Consider the following 22,225-nt stretch of genomic DNA (forward strand, 5'->3'; position numbering starts at 1 on the left):
CCCCCCCCCCCCCCCCCCCCCCCCCCCCGCCCCGGGCCGGGAGCATGCGGGAGCCGACATCTGCAGCTTCGCAAAGCACAGGCCCTTGTGAATGCTTCCTGCGGAAGTGATCTGAGGAAGAGGGCCTCGCCCCTTTCAGAAGTTCTTTCTTTAGCCCACGCAGGGCAAACACCACGGGAAGTTTTCTTGTTCCGTGCAGGGAGTTTTCTAAGTTAAAGCAGTGACCAGAGCTGTGGGAGCACGGTCACAGGACAGGGAGCTGAAGTGGCCCTTTGGGCCCACCCGAAGTGTGCAGGTTGGCAGGCCGGGTGCCCCTGGGCCACCCCTCCCTGCCCCAAGCGGGTGTGACCCACTCACGCGTAATCGATCCAGACCTTTCGTTTTCCTCCTGTGTTCTGTCTCACCTGCTCCCTGCCCACCCCGTGCGCCGCTTCTAGAAGCCGGAGGCCTGGAACCCGTGGCAAAAACTGGAGGTCTTCGGATTTGACTTTGGCTGATTTATTAACCCCGCCCCAATCTACTGGAAGGTTTTAAAACACATGGTTAAGATTTGTACCCAGGAATGCTGCCTTATCTGCAGTGATGCGGGATGAATACCAAGTATCTCCAGACTTCCGTTCCTGCTTTATTGTATTTTTTAGGTTTTGTGTGTGAGGTTTGTGCTCAATGCTGGAACGAGCTCCAGAGCAGACAGCAGAAACCACTTTTATTGCTGCTCGCCACATAGCATCTTGACGGGAGCAGGGTCTGGACGGCGGCTCGAGGGGCATTTTCCCTGTGGGTCTGATGAACGGCCCCAGAGGAGCGGCATCTGCGTCTACCCGTGATTTCTTTTTGTGCTCATTTCTGACCGTGTACTCAGGCGACTTGGTTTATGAAAGCACTCAAAATGGAAACTAGGAAACACATGAGTGTTGCTGTCAGAGGGTTTAGAGGCTTCAGAATGATAATTTGTGCTCGGCACTTGCTGTGAAAATGTAGGAGGAAGATTTGGGGCTGGTGGGCCTCCTGGCCAGGGGTGATTTGGGGCATCCCTGGGACGGGCTTCTCTCTCTCAAGTCCTCATTTTTCTGTCATGAAGAAGCTCCTCCTTGAATTCACATCTAGATTTGAGAAGATTGACCTCACTGAGTGCGTTCCCTTCACAAGCTGGATGCACAGGGGGACGGATGACACAAACAAGCGAGTGACCTTCTGGAGGTCATGGTCTCGTCTCTCTTCCTGGCCACACAGGATCTTAAAATTAGAGGAGGGTTTGGGTTGGCTGTTTTGTTTTCATCTGTGCAGATTCTTGGTAGGATTCAGAGTTTTATATCTAAACCTTAACTGAAAAGTCCTTGGACTTCTTGCTTTTATTTTAGGTTTTGTACCAGTTTTGCATGATTTCAGTTGGATATTAAATAGTTTCAAAATTGGCAGTATATCGAGGAAAACCAGATTTGTGCACTCAAGAAAACAGTGCTTTTAGATCCAGGATGCCCTCAATAGGCTGCTCCAAATGCACACCCTCTACTCTTTTTCCTTGTCTGACAGTCATTGTAGGGAAACCCTGTGAGTGAAGGTGGGAACGCCACAGGTGCCTGCTCGGTGCTGCGGGTGCCTCTCGTGTGGCCTCTGAGTCTGGGCGGGGGGAGCGGGCGTATGCCCCGGTCAACCACAGGCTGGTGGCTGCGGGAGGGGATGCTGCTGGCTGATGGCCTGGGAGCCCGCTGCATTCCTGTTAGATTTTTTCTATATTCCAGAGCCTATTGGGAAGAGGCTGCACACATCAAATGAGTGGGAGGGAGCTGGAAACTCATCATCGAGACTTCCTGCTGGTTCTAGAGCAGGGGAGAGGCGGATGTGCTGGCCTCTCGTCCTCCCAACAGAGCAAGGATGGATCGTGTTCTTTCTGTGGGTTCTTCTGGGGTGCCACGCTGATCCATGTGACAGTGGCTTGTGACCTCATTTTTGCTGCTCTGCATTTCAGATTTGATATAAATAGGTTTTATTTTAACTTCACCAGTTTAAAATTAAGTCCAAATCGACACATTGTGTCTCAGCCTCCTGCATATTTCAAGAGGCTGCTTAGAGCTTTGAGGAGCTTTCAAACCCGTCTCACCTTCCAGAACTCCTCCTTCATTGGTCATCCCGTCCGTGGGATGAGCACGGACTCCACTGTGTGGGTCCAGCACAGAGACCGTTGGGCCACACGACCCAGGGTCCTCCTCAGCCGGGTGCTTGCTGCTGTTTCGCGGATCCAGGTGAGAGATGGCGTCCCCACGTCCCCTCCCTCGTGAAGAAACTCCCTGTCTGCAGAGCGGTCTGTTTGATTTCTTCTGCCTGCGTTTTCTTCCTCCACAGCTGTAATTTAACCAAGTGTTAATCTCACCTTCAGAGAGCTTTCCCAAATTTTGAGGACGACCTGAAAAGCATCCCAAATTGCTTTGTGTGCCGGTGCTGGAGCCCGGGTATTCGGGGTCGGCCTGCGATGGGGGGAAGTGCCCCTCGGGGGATGGAGTACAGCCGTGGGGTGAAGCCTGCAAGCCAGGCAAGGACGGGGCGGTGGCTCAGGTCCCGGTGTCGGTGGTGACCCCTTCCCAGGGTTGCAGGAGGTCACAGTGGGTGAGGCGGGCCTGGAACGTGCTCGGAGACCTGTGTCTCCGCTGCTGAGCTTTCTGCACAGCCAGCCCGACTCCTGATGCTGCTGCTGCCCTTAGCTCGGCTCTAGTCTGAACGAACTTTCTGCCCACTGTAGGTGAAGCCATTCCCATCGAGAAGCCCGTCTCCCTGGCGGACTCTTGCTCTCCTCACCTGAAGAACGGCGCCCCCGTCTGGTCACGCTCCCAGCTCTTCGCGTGGAGGCCCCTGGGGGAGGGTTTTCTCTGCAGGGTCTGGGATGTGAAGAAGGGCGAGGGCGCTGGGGGGCTGGAAGGCCTCTCCCGCCAGCCCCTCGTGCACGTTGACTTTTTGACTTGTTCCCGAATCAGTTGCCAAAAGCAAACCAGTGTGGACACATTGAGGAAGTGTGGTGTTTGGGTTGAAATCTCAGGTGAAAACATTTTCCCGTTTTTATTTTCATTTGCCAGCCAGGCTGGTGAAGTGCCTGTCCTCGTCATAACGTGGCACATTCAGATTCCGAGCTTTCTGACGTTCTCGTTCGTAAGATGGAAGCAGCTGTGCAGGCCGTGTGTGGAGTCAGCTTACGGTGGTGCTGACAGGAAGCAGCGTACCCTCAGGAAACCGTAACATGCCCCGTGTCACGGGCGGTCGTGGCTCACCTCCAAAACCAGAGGAAGGCAGAGCCTTCTCAGAAAACAGTTCCGGGGTGGCGTGGCTTTCATTAAGGATAGTTGATGATCTGACCTTACATCAGCGCATTAAGGGATCTCGTACGGCACGCCGTGGTGACAGAACCGTGACTACGTTACCTAACATTTTCGCTCCCGTGGTTCCAAACACTGCACGGTCTTTACATTTGAGCCAGTATCGAGCAAAAGCGTGCTCAGTGAGGGCATCCACGGCACCAGTGGACTGTTCCAGCCTCTCCTTCCCTTCACCCACCGAAAGGCAAACTCATGTGCTGTTTTGAGCATCCCTTCCCTTCCGTCTTTTCCCCATCGAGATCTTTCCTCGCTCTCGTGGGGCCGAGTTGCTGCCGTGGAGCACACTCTCCCCCGCACCGCAAACCCGCGCCCAGTGGGAGCGCCCCGCGCTTGATCCCGCCAGTTAGAGAGGCTCTGCCCCTGGGGGAGTGGGGCCGGCCCCTGCCCGAGGCTGCCGTCCCGCGGGCCACGTGGGGGCTGGCTGCCTTCCTGTGGCTGCACTGGGTCTTACTGTATGGCCGGGAGAGGTCTGGTGCAGAGGAGGTCCGGGGAGTAATACAGGAGACGGGTTTTCGCCAGTTTTTCCAAACCTCTCTTGGGAGCACTCACTGGTACAAATGGCTGATGATGGACAAGGAGCTGCTGTTGTCGGGTCAGCCCTTGGGGAGCGAGAAGCCGGCTCCTTGGAAGGAGACAGCTGAGGAAAGGCCAGCGTGCTGCGTGCGTGCCTGTGGCTGCAGCGCCGGGTGTCCACATCCTCATGCACTCACGGTCTGGAGGTCCATGTCCAGCGTCGTCCCCGGGCCGCTCCTCCCAGAGGCTCTAGGGGAGGGTCATCTCCCGGCTGCCCCGGCCTCCAGACCTGCCCCATCCTTGGGTTTGCTTCGTAACTGCATTTGTCCACTATCAGAGGGCTCTGTCTCCCTGGCTCTCAAGCACTCGGGGAGCTGCCCGGAAGAGCTGGCGAAGGCGTCTGGCACGTGGGTTGGGGATGTGATGCCATCTCCTGTTCCCTCCGGGCTGCCCTCCCATGAACCTCAAACAGCAGAGATTTCCAGAAGGTCTTCGGTGCTTTGGTCCCTCTGTCCCACATCCCACTGTTTCCTCGCCACCCTTCTCAGACACCCCTCGGCTGCGCCCCTGAGCTTTACTCTTTGAAAACTGGAGCTGGTTGGTCTTTTTCTTATGCGGCTTGAAAACCCATCGTTCTGTCCCGTGTGTGGCTGTTTGAGGGAGGGCACTTGGGGATGCAGCAGAACAGCTCGGTCACGCTGTACACATTCGCACGGCAGACCCCACGATGTGGAGGGTGGGCCTCGGCCACCTCTCTGGGTCCGTGCAGCCACAGTAGAACAGCACTTAGCCCTGGCCCAGCGAGGCTGTCCGTGCTGACCGGGGTCTGCTTTGTCTCTCCAGGTGCTGCAGGGCGCCCAGCTGATAGCCGTGGCCTCTTCTGACCCCACTGCTGGGGGCGTGGACGGCTCGCCTCTCCAGGGCAGCGACATCCAGGTCCAGTACGTCCAGCTGGCTCCGGTGACTGACCACACCACTGCGGCTCAGGTGGGTCCCCCCTTCTGGAAGTGGACGCCCCCGTCTGTGGACAGGTCCTGGGGCTTCTGTAGGTGTGCACGCAGCTTGGGTGATTCCGCTTCTGCTCTTCTCCCACGAGGAGGGTAAACTGTCATTGAAGGGCACATGATGTGGATGGAGGCACTGATTTTTGTAATGCCTGACGACGTGAGGCTGGAAGTTAGGTCCCGGCCCAGATGCCAGTGTTAAGCCAATTCTTGAGATAATACGGTGTCTTGTCTTCTCTATAAATTCAGAGGCAAGAATTAATTGTGTCTGCCTACCCCACAGAGCCAGCTCCTGGGGGCTGCAGAACAAGAGGGTTCCTGTTTACCTGAGACCTCACTGCCCCTCTGAGAGCGGCAGGGCCCAGCCCGGGGTTCAGCACGCCTGCAGACAGTGTAGCCCCGGCCCTCGGCCTTGACCCTTTCCCCAGGGGCAGGTTGTGGGTTCTCGCCTCTGTGGTGGAGATGCAGGATAGCCCTGGGCAGCTGTGGCGCCTCCCTGGGCGCTGAGGGCCCCGTCTGGCCTGGTTTGCAGCGTCCCGTGTGGCAGCCCGGGGGCCTTGCTGGGGATGGCTCGTGGCTAGGGCCCCGTGTTCCCTTTGCTCGGTGTGTGCTTCCTCAGGGGGCAGTCCGGTGGCTGAGCCCCGGCCGCCCCCGCCCCTGCTGCCCTTGTTGTCTGGTTTTGCTGGACTGAGGGTCTCGTCTCTGCTGCCCGTCCTCCATGCCTTCCCAGGAGCAGGAAAGCGCGCGTGCCCTCTCTGCATGCCTCCTGGCACGTCAGCTGAGGGGACTGCTGCTTCGAGTGTCTGACACGTTTGTGGAGCTGCCCCTCGGCAAGTGCGCTTGGCCAAGCATGGCCTCCCCTCAGGGTCCCCCGGGCCTCCCAGCTAGTGTGAAGGGCCAGCCGGAAGCCCCGTTTAGGGGACAGCATGCTTTCGGTGTAGTCGGCTGATCGGAGAACAGCGGGGCCTGCTTTTCTGGCAGTAACGTAGGATGGGTCCCGAGAGCATGGGGGTCCATCCCTGGCGCAAAGCGCAGGCTGCGGGTGGCGGGAGCGGCAGATGCGCCCTTTCCCTGTGTTCTCGAAGCTTGTGGGTGGTGCTTGGAGTCACTGGCCTTCGTGCTGAGACCGGGCCGAGAGGCTCACTGACGCAGGGGCTCTCGGCTGCTCCGACCACGGCTGGTCAGCTCCTGCCTGTGTCCTTGCACGCTCTGCAGTCCCCTGGGCCCACCCCTCTCCCCTCTGCATCTGGTACCGAGGAACCATATGTATCTCCACGCCACTGGCTTCTGATGCTCAGAACTGAAGCCCCAGATTCCCACGCTCCCCTCTGTCTCTGTTGAGGACCGTGCTCAGTGTTGTGTGTGCTCCTAGCCTCAGGAGGAAAGGGCATTCTCCTTTGCTTGCTTGTGAGGTGGCTGCTGAGGAGTGGAGCTCGGTATAGCCAGAGAGGGTGCCCCAGGGGGCTGTGACCAGGTGGCCAGCTGGCTGAGCTCAGCGGACCTGTGAGGACTTAAATGCTTAATCTCCTAATTCATAGCGAGGCCCCTTGAGCGAGCGTGTTTCCTGGAGAAGGCGCCACCTCTCGGTCCCCCTCAGACTCCTCCAGCCCCTTCCACGTGAGTGGCCACAGCAGCCTGGGCCCTTGTGGGTCCACCTCCTGTGTGGCTTTTGTGCGGTAGTGACCACAGAGGCCCACTCCACCCTGGAGATGAACCAAGAAGGGTTGAGTGTGACCAGGAGCCAGCGGTGTTGTGGGGACGAGGTGGACTTCTCTCTGGTTTGAGCATGAGCCTGTCCTGGAAGTCAGAGCCCCTGCAGGGCCCCCTCTACCCACGCTGGGTCGCTTGTGTCTGATGCTCTGCATGGTCCTAGGTGGGGTCATTGCACTCAGGCAGTTTTCTTCCCTGCTGCCCAGCAGGCATGGAAGGGTCCCATGGTGCATGCTTCAGACCTGGGGTGCTGTGTGACAGGCCGTCTTCCTGGACCATGAGTTTGTGGTCATTCCACAGATTGCAGAATTGAGGAAGGCCGTGTCCATTTAGCTCTTGGCCTCCTTGGCTTCCGGTCTGCATTCTTTGTCTCAATTCCTGCCTGGCAAGTTCTTGGGACCCACTTAATGAGTATGTGTAGGAACAGGCCAGAGAATGAGATGTGCACCCGCGGGGGTGTTTTCCCTGTAGGAGACCTCACTTGGCCTGGACTCGGTCCGTCAGCAGGTGATACAGCAGCAGGGTGGGCCCGGACGTGGCCCGCCGTGTGTGGCCCCCCATGCGTGGCCCTGGGGCCTGCTCCCCCTGTCTCATCCTCAGGCGCTCGCTCTCCAGTGGCGCCGCTGGTGCCTTCTGTAGACGGGGCCGTGTCTGCAGAAGGAAGGGGTTCCTGACTGTTTATCAGCATGAAGGCCGTCTGCTCTTGTGGGGCTCTTGCTGGATTTACTTTGAGTCTGCTGGTCAGAACAGGGTCAGGTACGTAAACTCCTTCCTGGAGAAGACCACGCTTAGCCGACAAGAATGTTCTAGGAGCCCCTGTGGGGCTGGAGGAGGAGCCTGGCTTCTCTTGGGCAGGACGCCAGGGAGTTGGCCCCGTGTGGTGGGCACTGCCTGGTGACCCCCTGCACAGGCACACGCCAGGAGTTGGCTGCCCAGGGCTGCCGGCTGTCTTTGGTGCCTTCAAACGTCTGGAACTTTCTGAGTCGTGCGGTTGGAGCCCTTTCCCTACATTTCCTGCCTGAGGCACAGGTCTGGCTGCTGCCTTTTGAGGACGAAGGTGAAGGGAGGGGCGTCCTCATCAGGGTGTGGGTCTCCCCGAGTCCCCCGGGTAGGCACCCCCTCATCTGTGTCCCACTTTCTGTGTGCCTGAGTCCGAAGCTGCTTTCCAGGTGACCAAGGGACGGCACTCCGCGTCCTGGAGGTCCTCTCTGCCCAGCCTGTGACCCCGCCCCCGCTCCCTCCGCCTGCAGCCGCCACCCTCGCCCGGAAATGTGCAGAGAGCCTCCTGGGCTGTGTGTGTCCTGGCTTCATCCTCCCTCCTGACTGCTGCCTGGGCTGCCGTCCAGGGCTCTGTAGGCGGTGTGGGTGATGCCTGTGCTAAGTCCGCAACCCGCAGGGCCCTCCCTTCTCTCAGGAAGCCCTGCGTGCGGTGTCCCGTGCTGCCTGAATTCCAGAAGCACGGCCTCGAACCACAGCAGAAGCCGCAGCACCGGCCGCACACCTCGGGGCTCCTGCCTGCCGTGTCCCTGGCTCTCTGCCTCTTCAGCCTCCACGTGCTCATGCCTGGTCTCTCCGGCCACGTCTCCAGGGTGGCCAGGTGCCCGCCTCCGAGGGTCTCATCTTTGTGACGTTGTCTTGGGCTGACAGCTGGGGGAGCCTAGGGAAAAACCCCTGTTAATCTCTATCTGGGGGCTCACTCTGGTCGTTGAGGTGGATGGTCGGTGGCTTATTCTAAATTGTATTTTCCCCTTTATCTTCAACCTGTAAATATACCTTTAAAGTCCTTTTAATGTCTGTAGGTCACTGATTAGAACTTCTTCTGTTAAGAAGAAAAATGTTACTGTCCCTAAAATGGTATTTTGGGGGGACAGTGGAGCAGCTTTTATAAGAAGGCAAAGTGGTGACTGAAATTCTAGGTACACAGGACGGTTTAACCACTCGGAAGGCATTCCGCAGTGAGGGGCAGGGGTGGGACTGGGAACAGGCTTCGGCAAGCCCCAGAGCATGTGCGGGAGGGTCGGTGGGGGCGTGCCAAACAGAAGGTTCTGAAAAGACGGACCATGGCCCCGGGGACAGTCCTCTGCCAAAGCAGGGGCGGACCTTGGCCCCTTCCAGCTCTGCTGTGTATGCTTCTTTCAACCACAAAAGCCATTGGTGTTTAATGACCCGCCAGTGGCCTGGACTTGCGTGGTGGGTACTTTTATAGAAAGCCCTCCTCTCTCCCCTCTTGCAGACGGCTGAGACCCTGCAGCCCACCCTGCAGCCTGAAATGCAGCTCGAGCATGGAGCCATCCAGATCCAGTAGGCGGGACAGGCCACCCACCCACGACAGGACCTAAGACGGGGCCATGGCCGTGCTCAGCGCCGGCTCCAGCCAACCGGCCTGTTCTACGCGCGCCCTGGCCCCACGGCTTTGCACGGAGGTGACTGCACGTGTTCCGTTCAAGTGCGTCTGAAAGCCTCCCCTGCGGGGGGAGTGTCCCGCTCAACAGAAGTGTGCCAGTAACGGCCACCACCCCTCCAGAAGACCCTTTTGAGTCCCACTGTCGGCATCCGGAGAAAGAGTGGGGAAGCACAGTGTGGATTGCATTAAGTACGTGCGGAAAATCAAGAACTACAATATTTTTCTCTGTTCAAACAGCTTTTTTTAATTTGCTATGGTGTTTATAACAAAAAAGAAAATTGAAAAAAAAAAAAAGTGGAGTAGCAGAAGCCTTTTGCTGTGTGCTCTGTTCCGTGTAATGAAAATAGGTATTTGCAAAAGACAACTAACAATTTTGATGGAAATATTGCTTACCTACTTTTCTAGGGGGAAATGCTCACAACACTGTTAATTATGCATTTCTAATGAAATAAAATGTATTTATGACCACAGCAGCTTCGTGTCATTTCCCTGAAGAGGTGGTTTGCCTCGAGGCCGGCCTCCTTCCTGGTGGCTGCTTGGGCCTCACCCCATGGGCCCTTTCAGCCATGTTGACAGGAGTTGTGGGGTGTTTTCCCAAGGAAGGCTGTGGCTGTTTCTCCCGGTCCCATGGAATAGGCCGTGGGAACGGCTCCCCCGGTCGCCAAGCGCTGTACCACGGCGTGCCCTCAGACGTGGGCACCCCTTGAGACAGTGTGAGCATGGCTCAGTGTTGCAGGAGCTCCCGCAGGCAGACCCTGAGTGACACGGGCCTCCCCCAGTGCCACAGTCACAGCTTGGGGTCCTCGGGGGAAGTCACATCCATAGACGTACGCCGCATCCTGTAAAATTTTGAGAAGAAAGGTAGTTCCACACCAGCGTCCCGGAGGTGGTTTGCATGACGAGCGCCCAGCAGTGTCTGGTCTCCCTGTCCGCTCTGTTGTGGCAGTTACGTTGGTGGGGTCTGGGGGTTTCCCACCACAAAATTGCATTCCCTGACTTAGACTGTGAGCTCAGTGCTTTGCCTGGAAAGGATTCGAAGTTGCTATCCCAAACAGTTGCACCTCTCCCATGCCACGCCGTTGGGGGTCGCCGGGCTGGGTGGTTTACACCGGGGCACGCTGACGGGGGATGGTGGGCTGGGGAGCAGCTCCTGAGAGTGGAATGGCACCTCTGCGTCCCATGCCTCCATCTCCCCTCCACGGGTAGGGGCTGTTCTCCCGTAGATGGAAATGGCTGGAATCCCAGAAGGAGAGAAGAGAATATCACGTTTAAGGGATTCCAGAAACAGATCTCAAGTAGAAAGAAAAAAAGTCATGCCTGAACCCCCACACCGCATTGAAGGCAAGGCTAATTCTGAAAGCAGCCAGAGAGAAAAGACAGCCCCCGTGCAGGGGAGGGACCGTAGCAGAAGCACAGCCGAATGTTCTGCGGCCTCAGAAGTCAGAAGCACAGGCTTTTGTGCCAACAAGGCACTGAGAGAAGGACGTTTTCACCTCCTGCTTGAATGCTCAGGAAAACTGAAGGTTGTTCGGGAACATTTGGGACAGTTACCATCGAACCCAGCATTTCCACGCCTACGTGTAAGGTATACACCCACAGACATTGAAGGCACGTGCCCACGCATAAACTTGTACACACATGGGCATTGTGGCATTATTCATATTAGCCCCAAAGTGGAAACAACCAAGTGTCTGTCCGAAGATGAATGGGTAAACCAAATGTGATCTCTCCATCCACACATGGAATATTGTTCAGCCGTAAAAAGGAGTGAAGCTCCAACACAGGCTACAGCACCAATGGACCTCACAAGCTTCATGCTGAGTGAGAGAGCCTGTGTACTCTGCAGTCCTGTTGCTGGGAAATGCTCGGAACAGGCCAGTCCGCAGAGGCAGCGAGCAGAAGCACATCAGGGGGCGCAGGGGCGAGGCAAAAGGAGAAGTGGGGAGTGACTGCTCCCAGGGCGGGGGCTTCCCTGTGAGGTGGCCAGCGTTAAATGATGGAATTTTGGCCCAACCAAAATTTTCAAATTTTGGAATGAAATGATGACGTTGGCCCAGCTCTGTAAATATACTAAAAGTCATTGAAATAAACACTTCTTAAAAGGGTGACTAATTTTTGGCATATGAGTCCTATCTCAAGGTTATTAAAAATAAAGGACGACACTTCAAAAACATTTTATAGACAAAATGAGAGTGTCACCTGCAGACGATCCCTCCTGTGAAGGAAATTGCAAGGAATTTTCTTCAAGAACAGGAGTGTGGATCCAGGAGGAGGTTTTAAAGGAAGAAGGATGGACGAAACCAAACAAACAAGTATGTCTAAGGGCTGTGCCTAAAACTGTCTCGTGCTGAAATTTTCAAATACAGTAAGGTACTGGGAAAAATTACTTGGTCAGTTGGGACCGGCAGGAAAGAGCTAAATTGTTTTAAAGCCTCTTTTTATTGCCCTGGAGAAAAGGGATCAAGATACTGTACAATTTCAAGGCGTCACGTTTAATATTCTTGACAAGCGTTTAAGAAATGCAGTACGTAGAAATCGTTCAGGTGGCGGATATGTGAACGACGTGATAAGGAGCTGGGCCTAACCGACATGCGGAAGGCCGCGTCCAGCAGCCCCAGAGTGTGCAGTCTTCCCGTGGGCTCTTTGGAACGTTATCAAATTGGCCTCGTGCCAGATCATAAAGATGGTCTCCCACAGACATCAAAGGCCTGAGACCCTGCAGACCACGCTCTTCGACCAAGTGGGATTAAGTTAAAAATTAATGAAAAAAAAAATGAGTACATTTGCAAATGTTTGCAGATTAACGGACTTTTAAAATAACCCATGGGCCAAATAAAATATCAAAATGGAAAGGTATCTTTAATTGCCAATTAAATATGACAGATCGACATATCAAAACTTGTGGACTACGTCGAAAGTTGTGCTTAGAAAAAATTGGTCTCCTTCGGATACATTCCCAGAAGTGGGACTGGTGGGTCATTTGATAGTTTTGTTTTTCATTTTTTGAGGCTCCTCCGTAATGTTTTCCTCGGTGGCCGCACCAGTTTACAATCCCACCAGCAGGGTACAGGGGTTCCCTTTTCTCCACATCCTCAAACCAAGAGTCGGACGCTTAACCGACTGAGTCACCCAGACGCCCCTCATCGTGGTTTTGATATGATTTCTCTAATGATTAGTGATGTCAAGCATCTTTCCTTGTCCCTGTTGGCCTTTCATAGGTCTTCTTTGGAGATATGTTTAATCAGGTCCCTTGCCCATTTTTTAATTGGATGTTTTTGCTACTGAGTTGTAGGAGTTTTTTCTGTATTTTGGATATTAATCTCTCATCAGATGGATGGTTTGCAAGTATTTTTTTTCCCTTTGTGTAGGTTGTCTTTTCACTTTGTTGATGATTTCTTTTGCTGAGCAGAAGGTTTTTAGTTGGAATGTGGTCCCACCGTTTATTTTTGATCTTGTTGCCGGTGCTGTAGGCCTGTCCAGACAGCCATTACCCATGTCGAGGAGTTGTGTTCCTATGTTTTCTTCTAGGAGTTTCATGGTTTCAGGTCTTATATTTAAGTTTTTAGTCAGTTTCAAGTTAATTTTTCTGAGTGGTTTAAGATATGGATCCATTTTCGTTCTTTTGCATGTGAATACCCAGTTATCCCAGTACCATTTATTGGAGAGGTTGTCTTTTCTCCGTTGAGTGTCCTTGAAGGGTGCCCACCCTTGCCACCTCTATTCAACACGTGACTGTGAGTTCTAGCCAGAGCAGTTAGAAAAGTAGAACTAGCCTCTGACTCAGCAATTCCATTTCTGGGAATATATCCAAAGGGAACAAAAACACTAACTCAAAAAGATAACTGCATCCCCATGTTAATAGCAGCATTATTTACAGTGGTCAAGACATGGAGACCATACTTAAGTGTCCGTGGTTGGGTGGGTGGGTAGAGAAGATGTGCTATATATATATCTACACAGTGGAAATTACTTATTCTGCCATAGAATAAAGGGAATCCTACCATTTGCAACCACATGGGTGGACCTTGAAGGCATTAGGCTAAGTAAAATAAGTCAGAGAAAGACAAATATTGTATGGTATCACTTATGTGTGGAATCTAAAACAAAAGACCAAACTCCCAGAAAAAGAGATCAGACTTATGGTTAGCAGACGTGGAGGTTAGGAGGAGGGGAAACTGGAGGAAGGCTGTCAAAAGGTACCAACTTCCAGGTATAAGGCAAATCAGTACTAGGGGTGTGATGTATGACGCGATGACCTCAGTGAACGCTCCCATATGATACACAGGACGGGTAAGAGAGTAAATCCTAGGAGTTCTCATCACAAGGAGAAATTTTCTCCCTTTTTTCTTCTTTCTTTTTGTTTTGTTTGTTTGTTTTGTATTTCTATGAGAAGGGGGATGCTAGCTGAACCTACTGTGGTAATTCTTTCACATTATGTGTAAATCAAGCCATCATGCTGTATGCCTTATACGGTGATGTGTATCGGTTATTTTTCAGTAAAACCGGAAAAAAAGAAGAGTGGGCATCTTTGTCTTGTTCCTGATCTTAGAGGATAAGCTTTTTCACCATTGAGGTGATATTAGCTATGGGCTTGTCACATAAAGCCTTTATTAAGTTGAAGTATGTCCCTTCTATAACCCATTTGTTGAGACTTTTTATCCCCGAAAGGACGTTGTATTTTGCCAAATGCTTTTTCAGCATCTATTGAGGTGATGATATGATTTTTATCCTACATTTTATTAACATGGTATGTCATGCTTATTGATTTGAATCATCCTCGTATCGTCACACTTGGTCATGGTGTATGGTTTGCCGGTATTTTGTCGAGAATTTTCACATCTACAGTCATCTGGGATATCAGCTTGCAGTTTCCCTTTCCTGTGGTGTCTTCATCTGGCCTTGATAGGGTAACACTGGCCTTGTAAAATGAGTTTGGGAGTTTTCTCAAGTTTTTTGGAAGAGCTTGAGAAGGATTGGCACTAATTCTTCTTCAAACGTTTGGAAGAATTCATCAGTGAAGCCATCTGGCTTGGGCTTCTCTGCACTGGAAGTTCAGATGACTGTTCAATGTCCTTATTAGTGGTCTGTTCACATTTTATTTCTTTGTGATTTAGTGTGGGAGGTTGTATTTTCTAGGAACTTGTCCCTTACTTCAAGGTTGTCTAGTTGGTTGGCACATTAATGCTCCTAGTAATCTCGTAGGATCCTTTGCATTTCTGTGGTATCAGTAGTACTGTCTCCTCTTTCATTTCCGATTATATTTGAGTCTCTCCTTTCTTCTCAGTCTGGCTAAAGTTTTGTCAATTTTGTTTATCTTTTCAAAAAAACAGCACCACCCACTGTATACACATTTATAGTTGCTATGTCCCTTCAGTGTATTGAATTAACCCCTGTATCATTATATGGTGGGTGACCTTCTTTGTCTCATTACGGTTTTTGACTTAAAGTCTATTTTTTAAAATATAAGTGTAGCTACCCCTGCTGTGTTTTGTTTTCCATTTGTTTGGAATATCTTTTCTATCTGCTCACTTCGAGCCTCTGTGTGTCCTTAAAGCAAAATGGGCCTCTTTTTAGCATGGTATTTGAGTCTTCCATTCAGCTACTCTGTGCCTTTTGATTGGATAATTTAATCCATTTATATTTAAAGTAAGAGAATTACTGATGCTTTTATTAATTGTTTCCTTACTATTCTGTAGTTCCCTTGTTTCTGGTTCCTCTATGGAGTGATGGTTCTCTGCGGTGGTGCACTTTGATGCCGTTTCCTTTCTAGGGTTTTGTTTGCCTTTACTGTGACACTAACAACATCTTTTTGAAGTTGATAACTTTAATCACATGAAAAACTGCTCTTGACCCTTACCCCGTTTTATGCTTTTGATGTCACAGTTTATACCTTCTTATATTGTGTATTTATTGGCAAGTTATTGTAGATAGTTTTTTTTTGTTTGCTTGTTTGTTTGAATTTTTATCGTAAGTAGGCTTCACACCCAGCATGGGGCTTGAAGTCATGACCTTGAGATCAAGAGTCACATGCTCTTCCGCCTGAGCCAGCCGGGCGCCCCCAGATGGTTATTTTCAATACTTCTGTCCTTTAATGTTTGTTCTAGAGTCAGTGATGAGCCCGTCAGCACACGTGTTAGAGTGTTGGGAATTTGAGTGTGTCCTCACCTGCATCAGCGAGTCCTGTATTTTTGTCTGTCTTGTGTTACTAATTAGTGTCCACCCATCTCCACCTGCAGGATTCCCTTCAGCACCTCTCGGAAGGCAGGCTCGTGCTAACAACCTCCCTCCGCTTGTGCTCGTCCCGGGATGGCTTTCTGTCCTTCGTTGCTGGAGGACACTTCTGCTGGCTGTTCCTTTTTCTTTCAGCGCTCTGCGTGCGTCACCTCACTGGCCTCCAGCCTCCATTGCTTCTGCGGAGAACTCTGCTGGGAGCCTGTGGGTTCCCTGGTGGTTCCATTATTCTGTGGCTGCTTTCTCAAACCTTTTTTTCCCCTGCGATTTCGGAGAGTTTCATTTTAATGTGTCCCAGAGGAGGTAGTTTGGGGTTGGAATTTGGGGGGTGTTGGAGCTTTGTGAACTTGTATTTCTTGAACTCAGCTCTCAGCACCCCTCTGCCTCTCTCCTCCTGGGGCTCCAGTCACACGCACGTGGCTTCTCGGAAGTTCTCCCGGAGCTCCCGTTGGGTCCCCCTCCCCTTTGCAGTGGGCTCCCCTTGCTGGGTGAGTCCAGGGGCGGGTCTCCTGGCCTGCCGCTGCCCTCCTGCCGGCCCGTCTTCACTGAAGCTCTCTATTCATCTCATTGTTTTCTTCAAGGTCAGGGTTTCTGGTTTTAGAAAAATGCTTTCTATTTCTTTGCTGAACTTCTTTCTTCTGTCCATGCATTGTTTCCCTGATTATTGTGTGTGTTTTCTTGTTGTTTGCAGAGTTTCTTTGGAGCGGTTATTCTGCGTTCCCTCCAGACACCTCATGACCCCCCCTTCCTTAGGGTCCCTGTCGTTCTCTTGGTTTCCTTTGAGGTGTCATGTTTCTCTGATTTCCTTTAGTCCTTGTGGCCTTGTGTTGGCATCTGGACCTTTGAAGAAGTAGGCACCCATTCCGGTCTGCACAGTTGGGCCCTGGCAGGGAAGCCTTTCACAGCCCGTCTGGGAGCCTGGGTGAGCTGGCTGGCCGTGTTCCAGTGGGCTTGCTGCTGGAGTCCTCGGGCAGGCGGCCTGGTGCCCGGGTCTGCAGGGTCAGGTCTGGACCCTGGGTTCACTGTGGGCCAGCGCTGCAGCCTCTGGGGCATTCAGGTGCGTGCCTGGCCCCCCACCCCCACCCCTGGGGAGCATGTCTAGCTCGGTGCAAAACTGTCTTTTCTTAGCTGTGTGCCACTGGGGTGCAGTAATCCCCACCTGCACTCCGTAGCTCTTGCAGAGGCGTTCTCCCGCGGGGATAGTTGTTCAAACTGATTTTTCCAGGAGGGGACGAGCGCCAGAAAGCCCTGTGCCCCCATCTTGCTGATGCAACTCTTAGTAGCTCCCATCTTTATGAAGTCTCACCTGTAACCTAAAATGTTGTCACAAGGAAAATTCCAGGCACAGATGACTTCACTGTTAAGTGTTTAGATATGTTTAAGAAAGAACAACAGTCTGTTAGAAACTCTTCCGCAGAAGAACAGCAACAACGAAAAAGGCTCACATCCCGTCTTGTTTTATGGGGCAGCATAACCTTGATGCGCGAACCCGACAAGGGTGTTGCAAAGAAAGAGCAAGGAAAGGAAGGAGAGAGGGAGAGAAAGGGAGGTGGTTACAAAGCGGTGTTTCTCTTGAAAATCCCAACCGCCCTAACCAAAGGATGAGCAAGCTGGATTTCATAATATTGAGTCCCATTAGATTATGAACAAGTTGGGTCGGGTTCAGGAATGCAGGTTTGTATATTTAAAAACTCAATCAGTGTAATTCACCACATTAATGAAGAGACAAACCATATGATCTTGATAAAAGCAGAAAAATCCTTTGTACAGTTCAACACCCGTTCATGAAGAGAGCTTTTAGCAAACTAGGGCTAGAAAGGAACTTCCTTCGTTGAATCAACTGAGAACTCGAAGGCAAATATCCTGCTTCACTGGGAGGTATTGGCCGCTCTGTCCCTGAGGTGAGGTTGAAACAAGACTGGCTGCTCACCACGTCTGTTGTCCCTGCACCACAGAGCCTGGCCAGAAAAGGAGATTTAAAGATGTAAGTCTTGAAAATCCAGAAATAAAACTGTCGTTATTTGCAGAGATACGGTTATATATGAAGAAAATCCAGAGAAATCCTTAAGCAAGCTATCAAAAGTAGTGAGTAAAGTTAGCAAGGTTGCTGGCCACACGCTCAACGTACAAGACTTGATTCTATTTCTAATTACCAGGAAAAATCAGTAATTATCCCTTACCTTATATATTATAGCCTTTCAGACACTGAAATTATGTAGAAATTAACAAAAGATACCTGAGACAGACAGCTGTAAAGTACTGTTGAAGAAAACCTAAGAAATGGAGGTGTCTGGCACGTTTGTGGATTGGAAGCTTCAAGGTATCTGTTCTTACCTAAATGGTGGATTCGGTGCAATTCCAGCTGAAATCCAAGCAGGGAGTTTTTGTGGAAGTTGACAAGCTTGGTCTGGAATGTATTTGAAAGCGCAAAGGGCCAAGAGTAGCAGAGACCGTCTTGAAGACTTTGAACAACTTTGGAGGACGGTGTGGACGCAGGGCATCGGGGTGGGATGAGGCGCCTACAGGCAGACCCGCTCGTGCAGCGTTCCTCGTCGAGCACTGAACGGCGTGGCTCCACACAGGGACAAAGGGCGCTGTGATCCGTGGTGGTTCTGGGTCAGCCAGGGACGCCCAGGGGAGCAGTTGTGATCCCTCGCCCACATGTGTCCTGAAATCTGGGACGGCCCGTGCAGGAAACCCCACGAAACCACTAGGAGGTAACAAAGGAGGACAGCCACTGGTGTTAGAAGCCCCCCAAGGGGGAGAGACCGCAGTGACCTGGGGAGCCTGGCATCATGGGCACATCGCTGCGTGCTTTTCTCTGTCACTCTTCAATTTGAAAGGTTGCTTTTTTTTTTTTTTAAGATTTTATTCATTTATTAGAGAGAGCATGAGTAGGGAGTAGGGGCAGAGAAAGAGGGAGAAGCAGACTCCCCGCTGAGCCGGGATCCTGATGCAGGACTCGATCCCAGCACCCTGGGACCATGACCTGAGCCAAAGGTAGACACTTTTAACAACTGAGCCACCCAGGTGCCCCTAAAAGGTTGCTTTTTAAATAAAACAAAAGACAAAAGTTTGCCACCAGCAGACCCACACTGAAAGGAGTTATAAAGACTGTCCTTTTGGGGCGCCTGGGTGGCTCAGTCGTTAAGCGTCTGCCTTCGGTTCAGGTCATGGTCCCAGGGTCCTGGGATCGAGCCCCGCATCGGGCTCCCTGCTCGGCGGGAAGCCTGCTTCTCCCTCTCCCACTCCCCCTGCTCATGTTCCCTTTCTCGCTCGCTCTCTCTGTGTCAAATAAATAAATAAAATCTTTAAAAAAAATTAAAAAATGAAGATTGTCCTTTTGGCAAAGGGAGAGTGATCCTAGACGGGAGATCCTGAGGTGCAGGAAAAGTGCAAATACAGGAGTAGTCTGAGAAACTGACTGTATTGAAGAAAATAATGTCTGTAGGGCTTAAAAAGAAACAGAATTAGCATATCACAGAGGAGGACTCAGAAGGAACGCAGGGGACCGCTACGTTTGGATTTGGGTCTAGCGAGCTGCGATTCCTTACCCATGACTGCGTATAGCGTCCAACAAATGGCAGGCACGGGGTTGGAGCGGGGAGTTAGGATTCAGAAGAGCCCCCGATCAGTGCAGAAAAAGGCAAGGAAGTAGGGGGACGGCAGGCGGCTCTGCGTGGAGGGCGGACGGCGGGGAAGTGGGTTGAAATGAGCACGCACAGGCAGTGTGCAGGGCGCTCACGGGAGGGCAGGCCTCCCCTCTGGCAGTCTGGCCGAGGCAGGAGTACAGTTGGGGCCCCGTCGCGCCTGGGGCGGCCGTGATCCAGCACGGGCAACTGAGCGGCTATTTCATGTTTTGCTGCCTTGCAGCGCACGGGAGGAGGGCCCCGCGGACCCCTCGCTGGGGTGGGGACCCTGAGGGGTGTTGAGCTCATGAGCGCAGCCAGGTTTAACCTTAGGCTATCGCCCAGTGTAACTCAGCACTTAAGAGAAAATATGAGCTTCTCAGCAGAAGCAGCTCTTGATAAACGTCACCGCTTCAGAATGTTAAAAAAGGAGAAGACAAGGATGGTTAGCATTCTAGAAACACAAGGGAGCCTCTGCAACTTGGTCAGGGGCTTCCACAAACACTGGTCAGCTGACGGCGTGCTGCGCACATCACTGGGACTCAGGAGCACCTGGTGATGGGTAGTGGGAGGGGAGAGACCCATCACAATGACGTGACTGTGTTCTAGAACATTCCGAATAATTTCCACAGATGAATTATCGGAACTGTTAAGAGAGCTCAGCATGTTTGGGGGATCAAAGTCGACACACGAAATACTGCATCTTTATAGACCAGCAGCAGGCTCTTAAAAATGAAATGCTAACAAGCCGCCATCGGGGTAGGCGCCATCAGCATAGGCTTACGGTATGTGAAATACCAACTTCTTTTTTTTTTTTTAAGGTTTTATTTATTTGAGAGAGAGAATGAGAGAGAGAGAGCCCATGAGAGGAGGGAGGGTCAGAGGGAGAAGCAGACTCCCTGCTGAGCAGGGAGCCCGACGCGGGACTCGATCCCGGGACTCCAGGATCGTGACCTGAGCCGAAGGCAGTCGCTTAACCAACTGAGCCACCCAGGCGCCCGTGAAATACCAACTTCTAAATCTGATTCCGCACGCCCACTGTCCCGCGTCGGTGGGGTAGAGCGCCATCTGCCCTGGGCCTGGCCTGTCTCCTGTGCTGCTGGCCACTCCCTCAAATCCCAGCATGGGGCGGTGGGGGAGGAACCCGTGCCCCCCACGTCAGGACTGCCTGCCCAGCCTGGACTCCACGGCCCAGCGCTGCCTGTGTGCCCTCCTGCCTGCAGCCACTTAGTCTGTCACTCACCTTGGCAAAACCCCAAACTTGGAAAACCTGAACTTATGCCAGCCTGCACCTGCAGCTGCCCCTGGTGAGCTGGGGAGAAGCCACTGGCTGGCTGGTTGCACATCTGCTGGGAGGCCCTGCACTCCCCGGCGGACACTTAATTCTGCCTGGTGGTTTCATCCTTCCTTCTGCTCGCACTCAGCCAGCCTGCTGCATCTCCCCGTCCTCACTCCGCTGGGGATGCTCCCTGACGTCACCCACTGAAGCAGTCAGAAAAGAGGTTCTTGCTGCCCATTTACTGTCTCCCGCCATTCCCATGAAAGAGCCACCGTGCACCCCTGTAAGGCCGGCCCCCCTGCCCCCCGCACCCCCCCCGCCACCCTGGGCCCCGTGCACAGACAGGCCCTGGGGAGATAGATGGGGGTGAGCTCTGGGTGCTTAGTGGCTGAGGGCAGTGGAAACAGGAATGCATGGAAGCCGTGGGTCTGGTGTGGGCAGGGGTGGGCGGCAGCCAGCAGCAGGGTGAGGGCAGCAGGGCCTGGGGCCGTGAGAGGCTTCCCGCTCTGGCCCCTGGGATCGAGCCAGGCCTTCCCTGAATCTGGCACCCACACTGGTCAGACAGATGACGGGTTTTATCTGAGGCCATCAGAGTCCAACAGCCATGCCACTGTGGATGCTCACGACTCAGCCACCAGTGCCAACTGAGGCCAGTGTTCCCCGATGAGGGAAATGACGCATCTCTAGAAGGCCAAGCTTGCCTCCATGATGGGAAGAGCCCTGTCCCAGTCTCGTGCCTCAGCACAGGAGGAAGACGGAGGGCGACAAGCCCTGCATAAGGAGCAGCCTCTTCCTTGTAGGCGGCCCTGGAGAATGCGGGTCTGAGGTCAAAGGGGCGCTCATGGTTCACTTGCCCTTCAGACAGAGTGGGCGGTGCTCACCGTCGGCTCCCAGGTGGTTCCCCCCGGGGCACCGGCTTCCTGCTTGACTTGGCACAAGAGGCTGGAGAAGGCAGAGGCCAGGGTGCATCTTTCTTCTTCCCCACACCCCCTCCCAACAGCAGTCCTGTTGGGGGCCCTGGGTTCTGCTCCCACCCTCTGCCCTTGCTGGTACTGGTCTTGGGGACCATCCATATCTCCTGATTTAAGAGATGTGCATTTGACCTTGAATTCAAGTCCAACCCCGAGCTGCTGGAGACGTTCCATTGTGCTCCTCCCCCGCGACCCCCTCCTGGACCTCCGGTGACCCCAGTCTGCTTCTTCTGCCCAGAGGCAAATGGGCTTCTCCTGAGCTCCAGACCTAGCAGCTGAAGCATGGGGTGGAGGTCACAGTCAGGCACAGATCAGAGCAAAGCCAGAAACCCACGCCTGCTCGCTGATGGCGTGGGGCGTGGGGCTTTGCCCTGAAGTTGTCATCTGTTACTGTATATCAAGCCTCAGAGCCGTGAGTGGTGCGGGGTGCTCGCCCTGCATAGTCTCCCCAAATCCCGGCTGTGACCTGTGAGCCAGGTATGCGTTAACATCGGCTCCGTGTGCCCAGAGAGGTGAGGCAGCTCCGGCAGCATCTCAGCATCTCCGTCTCCTGCCCACTCCGCGCCTTCCCAGCGTGATCCCGCCGGTGGGTCTCTGCCCTCCCAGCGGCCTGGAGTGGTTTGTGCGCGCTCTGGTCTCAGCGTGTCCGGAGGGCGTGTGGCTCGGCGGGAACACTGCTGGCATGGTCTTCCTGAGAGCGGTTTCCCTTCCCACCCTCCCCCACACAGATGATGCTGGAAACTTCTGAGGCTGCCGCTCACCCTGGGCAGGGCGGGCTCAGAGCTCAGATCCCGCCCCCCGGCCCCCCACATTCTCACTTTCAGAAGGGCTTGTCCCCGCGTCCCCAAGGCATAGCCGTTTGAAGTCACTGGTCTGGATTCCATTTTCTGGACTGTGCCAGGCAGGAGGTGGAAAGGCCCCAGGACAAGACAGCAGCTGGAGGGAACTTTCTTCCTCTGTGTGCTTGGTGGCTACCCCATGACCGTGCTCCCTGGTCATGCTCCTACCATGACCGCGCTCCCACCATGACCGTGCTCCCACCATGACCGTGCTCCCATGACCGTGCTCCCAACATGGCCGTGCTCCTACCATGACCATGCTCCCACCATGACCGTGCTC

General features: G+C 53.3%; 1 protein-coding gene across 7 annotated transcripts in view; it reads left to right on the top strand.

Annotated features, from left to right (window-relative positions):
* Positions 1-22,225, top strand: part of BANP (BTG3 associated nuclear protein) — a 128,705-nt gene that overhangs the window by 100,068 nt on the left and 6,412 nt on the right. For 6 of the 7 annotated variants that reach the window (XM_025860349.2, XM_025860351.2, XM_025860353.2 and 3 more), the window contains 2 exons: positions 4,722-4,865; positions 8,826-9,464. In XM_025860349.2, the coding sequence (XP_025716134.2) occupies positions 4,722-4,865; positions 8,826-8,897 (216 nt within the window). In that variant the 3' untranslated portion in view covers positions 8,898-9,464. Of the gene's footprint in view, positions 1-4,721; positions 4,866-8,825; positions 9,465-22,225 lie in introns of those variants that run through there. The other variant, XM_025860352.2, reaches the window with a different exon arrangement.

Source organism: Callorhinus ursinus, unplaced genomic scaffold, assembly GCF_003265705.2.
Source record: "Callorhinus ursinus isolate GAN/ISIS: 27379988/994484 unplaced genomic scaffold, GSC_fseal_2.0 scaffold46, whole genome shotgun sequence".
Classification (NCBI taxonomy): Eukaryota; Metazoa; Chordata; class Mammalia; order Carnivora; family Otariidae; genus Callorhinus; species Callorhinus ursinus.